Below are 7,260 nucleotides of genomic sequence, written 5' to 3'. Positions count from 1 at the left end.
TATAGCAGATCAGAAACAAAGGGAGACCCCGCCTGCTAGAAGTGCTTCATTTGTATTGGTGCCATGTTTAGTCAGTGGCTTTTGTAAAATTGATGAATTTTGTCTAAAGGCAAGTGCAGACAGGCAAACAGATCTGTATCTGCTGTTATCCATTTAGCTTGACACACATGTGCAGAGGAACTATTTTACCTCAATTCTTTCAGGATTGATGAAAAGTAAATGCGAGCAAAGTCATGAACTGCCTCATTGGAAAAGAATCACTGAATCTCATGCTGGAGGTTAATTAATGCTTCCCTCCTCTTGAAATAGACTGCCCCTGCTACTTAGACATTCAGAGTCAATAAACAATTGTTGTACACAGATCATCCATTAGAAGGTGATGGCAAGAATTTTTTTTAAGCAAATCTAAAATTGCAATGGGTGACCTACTCCCGCTGGAGAAATTGGAGTCCTAAAACATCGTTTTTCATAATATCTCATTTATAAAAAGTTCCATGCTATCTGTCTAGCAAAAAGTGGAAGCTGTGAAGAGCAAATGGGATAATATATGGGATAGTGACACAATATTCTTCTTGAACAACCCAAAGCTATCTGTAGTCCCTTTGAATATTTTGGTCAGGATACCACTGATCATATTTTTCATCATCATAATGTATATGCGTGGAGGAATTTGTTTTGTTTTTTTAGACAGAGAGTCACTCTTGTTGCCCAGGCTGGAGTGCAATGGCACGATCTCGGCTCAACACAACCTCCACCTCCTGGATTCAAACCATGCTCCTGCCTCAGCCCCCTGAGTAGCTGGGATTCCAGGCACCCACCACCACACCTGGCTTATTTTTGTATTTTTAGTAGAGACGGGGTTTCACCATGTTGGTCAGGCTGGTCTCGAACTCCTGACCTCAAGTGATCCGCCCACCTTGGTCTCTCAGAGTGCTGGGATTACAGGTGCTTGCCACCGTGCCCAGCCGATTTTTAAGTACCCTTAACATACATGATCACAGGGGACAGAACAATCCAATGAGCTAGGTGTTATCATCCTCCCTGTTATGTAAACAAAGACTGGAGCACAGAAGGCATAAGGGGTTTGCCGCAGTCACAGAGCTACAACTGTTATCACAGGAAACTTGCTTAATAATAAGAGCTAGTACCTCATTGAAGCCCTGTATATGTCAGGCACTGTGGGAGGCATTTTAAATGCACATTAACTTATCGAACCTTCACAACAACCTTAAGTGATGGATTACTCCTATTCTATTTTGTAGACAAGAGAATGAAGATTTGAAAAGGTGGTAGGATGCGGATCACACACCGAACCAAGACTTAGAAAACCTCTTCTGCCACTCAGGAATCCAAAGATTTGGAAAATCTGATGAATGACAGCAGGATAGAAAGGGTGGAGGGTGCAGAGAGGCCCAGTGTCCAATGCAGGAGGAGGATCTGGGTTAGAGAGCAGGAAGGACTTGGGTGACAGTGTTCTGAGAAGTGGGAATTAGGACCATCCTTGGAGCATGGGGTCAATGGGATACAGGACTATGGGAGCAGGGCTGCCATAGTGGAAAGTGTTTGGGCAGTGTCAGAAGGCATTCACCTGGTTCTCTTGCTCACCTGAGGCAACTGATAGATTCCTGGAAACTAGATAGTCGGGTCCTTGGGATCTGGGGAGCATTCGTGATTCTCCTTGTTAATAAGAGAGAATGGGCCAGGGGCGGTGGCTCACACCTGTAATCCCAACACTTTGGGAGGCTGAGGTGGGTGGATCATGAGATTAGGAGTTTGAGACTAGCCTGGCCAACATGGTAAAACCCCATCTGTACTAAATATACAAAAACGAGCCAGGCACGGTGGTGCATGCTTGTAATCCCAGCTGCTCAGGAGGCTGAGGCAGGAGAATCACTTGAACCCAGGAGACACAGGTTGCAGTGAGCTGAGATCGTGCCATTGCACTCCAGCCTGGTTGACAGAGCAAGACTCTGTCTCGAAAAAAAAAAAAAAAAAAAGAGAGAGAGAGAGAAGAGAGAGAAGAGAATGGAGAAACAGGCCTTCAGATACTTTCTTGGAGTTTCCAGGAATCTATCAGGTGTCTCAGGTGAGTAAGAGAACCAGATGAATACCTTTTGACAACTCCCAAAACCTGCCCCCCAAACACAGCAGTTGCCCAGGGGTGCCCTTGCTGTCTTGCAGGAAGTCATTCTCAGCTGGCTCCCCTCCTCCCACCCATCCTCTGCAAGCTGCCCGGCTTTCCCTACAGCCGCAATCATCACAACACGCCTGTGCCGTCTCTCCCCTTTATGGTTGTCAAATTGATTTCACCACCGAGATACCTATGGCTCCCAATGAAACTTAATTAAAAATACCATTTAATCACAGAGTAACAAAGGCAAAGGGGATAAACGGCATTACCACTTCGGTGCATTTTAATCCGCACCGCTCCTCTCCGTCTGAATCTGTCTGGATGAGAATTGTCTTTTCAAACCAGAATCCCCTTGTCTTCCATGCGCTTGCCTCTGACAGATCTCCAAAATAAACAGTATTTAGCATGGCATGGATCCAAATGTATGCAATTTGCCCAGTGGTAAAGTCAGCCCTAACTAGAGCAAGAAAAAAAAGAAGTTGCATTGGAATATAGCTTCCTTCCCTCAAAGCATTCAAAACAGCATTTACTGAAAGTGGGGTCCATTACACAGGGCCTATGGACTCTCAATTCTGGCATCCCTCGATTCAGTGAGTGATGAACTTCGAAGCTTATTACTAAAATTGTGTCATCAGTGCTCTTTTATGTCTAGAAAGTTCTGTGGGGCTGGAGCCTGCCAGTGAGGATTGGCTGGGGCACAGTGGGGAGGTGTTGTTTAGAGTGAACTCTGCAGGCAGGCAACCTAGAGGGGCTGCAGGCCATCTTGTCCATCTTGAGATCTCACCCAGCCAGGGGAACATTCCCAGTTGGAAAGCCACTCCTTTGGATGGAGCCATTTGCTCTCTCTCAGAGACCCTCTGGAATCCAGAAAGAGCAATGGACTAAAGCGTAAAAATATCTCACCAAGTTACCGCCATGCTCTTGTTGCTTCAAACCCCTTCAAGCTTCCTGGGGTGTGTGGAATAAAACCTGAGTGGCTCCTGCCTTCGCTGCGCTACATCTCCCCTTCCCCTCTCCTGATCTTCTCAGCTTTGGCCTCAAGGTCCTTTTGCTTCCTTGGGTACCCCCTCTCAGGACTCTCCTGCCTGGGCCCGCCACCCCCTTTCCTGGAAAGCTCTTCCTGACCACCTCCCTTCCCCATGGCCTGATCGAGGTCCCCTTGGTCAGTCACCATCTCCTCCTGCTGTCCCTCTCCCAGCTGGTTTCCTTCCTAGCACTTACAACCACCTGCAACAATCTTGTTATTGATTTTCTGGTTACTGTCTATTTCCCCACTATGAGGTAAGTTTCTGTTTTGGTCACTATACATCCCAGGGCATCCAGTAGCCTGGGGGGCAGAGATCTGTCTGGGGTCCTCAGACTTGCCCCATTGTTGAGGCTGTGGTCAGTGCCAAGCAAGGTTTGCAGGACGAGAGGGAGGCGGGACAGTCAGTTGTGCCTCAGTGCAAAGGGATCTCTTAGATCACTTTTCTCAAGATAGCTGGGACCACAGGGAGGCCTGGCAGGAAAGCATGCAGGGGCTGCTGCTGATGGAGGTGGTCCCTTATCCACATATGTTGGGGGAAGGGTACAATTTCTGGGCCTGTGCTTCCAGGAAAATCCTTCAATTCACCGGGCAGAAGCAAGCCTTTCCATGACCCTGCAGGGTACGAGTTCACTGTCATTGCCGGCACCAGCCACCTTGTTATTGGGTCTTGCCCACCTCCTTCCACCCACCTGAAACCTCCCTGGAGAGCACATGAAATCCTCAAACACATGCTCAGTGATAGTCACCATTTCTTTTTTCTCTCACCCTGTGGCCCAGGCTGGAGTGCAGTGGTATAATCTTAGCTCCCTGCAACCTCCGCCTCCTGGGCTCAAGTGATTCCTGTCTCAGCCTTCTGAGGAGCTGAGATTACGGTGCACATGACCACACCCAGCTTTTTGTGCTTTTAGTAGAGACGGGGTTTCACCATGTTGTCCAGGCTGGTCTCGAACTCCTGACCTCCCGTGATCTTCCGCCTCAGCCTCCCAAGTGCTGGGATCACCATTTCTTCAGAGCAAATGTAATCTCACCTTTTGGATTCACTTAAAGGTAGTAATTTCTTCAACCCTGCTGAGCATCCCTGGACTCCACGTGGAGGACTTTGAGAACTAATTCCATCTGGGTCCCACCCAGTCCAGTAAAGCTGGCTCATCCATGCAAAAGGAAAAAACAGCAGAATCTCTCTTGGTTTCCTATCTCATCCTTTTAATATTTTTATTGTATATGAATATTTTGTGGTGCACATGACATTAGTACAAGCAGTCTACGAACTGAGTTCAATAGTCACACACATATATTGGGGTGAGCACAAAACATTTCGACTAGAGGGGTGCAAGCAAGCAGGTTTGGAGAGCGCTGATGTGAAGGGGTGACGCAGGTCAGGTTCACGATAAATGATAAAATGGAAAAAAAGAGGGAATACAGCAAACCATAGGCTGGGTCATGTCCCACTTTGCAGCAGAAAGACGCTATTTAGCTTGTTGCCATGTGAGGATGGGGTCCTAGGACTACTGGGTGTTCTAAGTTCTAAAGAAAATGCAGACCTTTTAATTTTATGTGAAATCTCCCAATTTCTAAATATTGGCCCCTAATGGAATATAACAAAAAAAGAACATCATGGGGGCTACAGAAAACACTGGGCTGGATGGCCCGAGGGTGCCCCGTCTGTGACTTTCATGTGCCACGCCTTCCTGGCCTATGTTATTTCATGTGATCTCTGTAACAACCTGTGAGAGTGCTTCACTTCTCTCTTACCGACGAGGAAACCGATGCTCAAAGACACTAGGGAATGAATCCAAGGTCTAAGAGACTCGAGTCTCAACACGATGAGATCCTGGTTGCTTTGCTTAATGTGACGGTTCTGTGGCTATGAACTGCGTGAGAATGAGCACACCCTGTGATCCAATGCAATTCTGGTGGCAGGAAAGAGTTTATCATCAGTGCACCTTCAATAGGCAAAAGCTCTTCAACTTCTCAACTACTGTGAATAACTACATGAGAAGGCAACAGGCTGGGGAGAGGGGGGCTAACTATTCTCATGATTTCTGGGGCACCAATGGGCAGGAGCCAGGTCAGAAAGGGAGAGATGTGCTAATGGCATCACTAGATAAAACAGGTGTAGGGGTAAGAACGAGAGAGGAAAAAAAAATCTCACCCACACATAACAGTACTGGTATTTCCTGGGTATTTAACTATGTGCTGGAAATTGTCCTAAGTCTGTTATTATATCATCTTAATCTTCATCTTGGGAGTGGCGTGTTTCATATATTCCCATTATACAGATGAGGAAACTGAGGCATATTAACATGCCAAAGCACATGGAGCTAATGGGAATCTTAAAGCCCAGGTTTTACGCTCCCCTCGCCATTGTCTCTGAGTCTCCAAGATCATCAGGATGGGGCACTGAGGTTCTTCAACCCTCAGTTCTACCTGTCATTACACAGGAATGAGGGGCTTATGGAAAAAACTATACTGTGCTGGTTAAATCCGTGAAATAATGTAAATGGGGCTGCGTCTCTTTCATTAGATCAGGGAAACCTAAGACAGACTATCAACTTAATTTTAATTGTTAACATCTCATTCCTGGGCACTGAGCTTAGGGCTCAAAGCTCAGGTGTTTACTTAGGTTTGTCTTAGAGAGAGGAGAGAGGCCAATCCTCAATGAGACATTTCTCTTTCAGTTTCTTGGCCTTTGGGGATAGAGGCTACAGAGGAATGGAAAAGAGAATTCCTGCTCTCAAACTTTTGATAGAAGCGTTTGTCCAATAAGACTTCCTACAGTGGTGAAAATGTTCCATATCTGTGCCATCCAATAGAGCAGTCACTAGCCAGATGAGGCTATTAAGCCCTTGAAATGCGGCCCAGGCAACTGAAGAGCTAAATTTTTAATTAAAGTGAAAACTGAATTGAAATTGAAGTAGCCACAGCTAGCTAGTGCTACCATATTGGACAGCACCATGGGTGTGAGAGAGACTAGGATGGAGCTCTCCACGTTCTGTCTTTCCCCAGAGGGCTGGGTTCACTCCAGTCTCTGAAAAAGCTTGGGAAGATGAAAGTAGATCAGGCTTTGTCACATGCTGGGCTTGTTCCTGTCACCTGCCCTGGACCTCAGGGGCTGAATGGCTCATGTTTTAAAGTCTGAATGATTTTTTTGGGGGGAAGGAGGTCTTATTTAACACCAAATCATACTATAACACAGGATCATTTTAAAATACTTGCATGGGCACCATTTCCTAGCTGTTTTGGATTGGGACCTGGATGCTACAATCTGGGGGCCAAGAGAAGTCTCCACTGCCCTTGCGTAAGCCCATGATAAGGTTGGAGGAGAAAAGCCAAAGACCTCTTTTCCTCCTCCGCCTGAGACTGGTGCTCCTTCTAGGGTCTTGCTTCCAGAAGTTGACCTCTGAGCTCTGAAACGATATCTGTGAGATCAAAAGGCAGTGGCATTGAAGCGTCATCCTTTTCCCAGTATGGCCGACATTCTGGCTTCTGATCAGCGGGTAAAGTTCGGGCAATTCGCGACTGGCACCTGGAAGAGTTAAAAATAGGAAATTAATCCACAGGAGGAAACCCCCAGAAGACCCCAACCTACAGGAAGCTTGGAGCAACACTGGCCAACGCTCTGAAAACGGTCCTCCGGGGTGGAAGTCATGGCGACGATTGAATGAGTCTACAGGCGGAACGCAGGTGTTTGTAAGAAGAAAGACTGTTCCTGATGGTGCTGGGGCTTCCTTTGCTTTGACTCCCAGATGTGTATTATCTCAGGTGGCTTCGTAGGAGCCAATCATCAGGGAAATTCAGTTACTCTGCCTTTCAAATGGTGAATTATTTTTTCATTATCTCAACTGTTATTTAAAGTGTGTGATTAAGCCATTATCAGATTTAAATGTTTGTGGGATTGCGATGTATTACTAGATTACTGGGAAAGATTAAATTGAATTTACTGCATTAAAATATCCAAGAATAGATTAAACAATATTACAGGCTGGGATTGACTTAGGAGATCCTGGAGATTTACAAGTGTCCCAGCTTGCTGTGCTCAGAAAAAGGCACTCCAAGGAGAGACCGATTTATAAGGATATATGCAAATAGAGGTTAATAATCA

The 7,260-nt window shown here is 46.2% G+C and overlaps 1 protein-coding gene across 5 annotated transcripts in view; it reads right to left on the bottom strand.

Moving 5' to 3' along the window:
* Nucleotides 1-4,340: 4,340 nt before the first annotated feature.
* FTO (FTO alpha-ketoglutarate dependent dioxygenase) overlaps nucleotides 4,341-7,260 on the bottom strand; it is a 431,427-nt gene continuing 428,507 nt past the window's right edge. For 3 of the 5 annotated variants that reach the window (XM_035282681.3, XM_008985872.5, XM_078358136.1), the window contains one exon: nucleotides 4,341-6,684. In XM_035282681.3, the coding sequence (XP_035138572.2) occupies nucleotides 6,531-6,684 (154 nt within the window). In that variant the 3' untranslated portion in view covers nucleotides 4,341-6,530. The remainder of the gene's footprint in view (nucleotides 6,685-7,260) is intronic. The other 2 variants (XM_035282682.3, XM_035282684.3) reach the window with 1 other exon arrangement.

This window comes from Callithrix jacchus, chromosome 20, assembly GCF_049354715.1.
Source record: "Callithrix jacchus isolate 240 chromosome 20, calJac240_pri, whole genome shotgun sequence".
Taxonomy (NCBI): Eukaryota; Metazoa; Chordata; class Mammalia; order Primates; family Cebidae; genus Callithrix; species Callithrix jacchus.
This window is presented reverse-complemented; position numbering and strand designations above follow the sequence as displayed.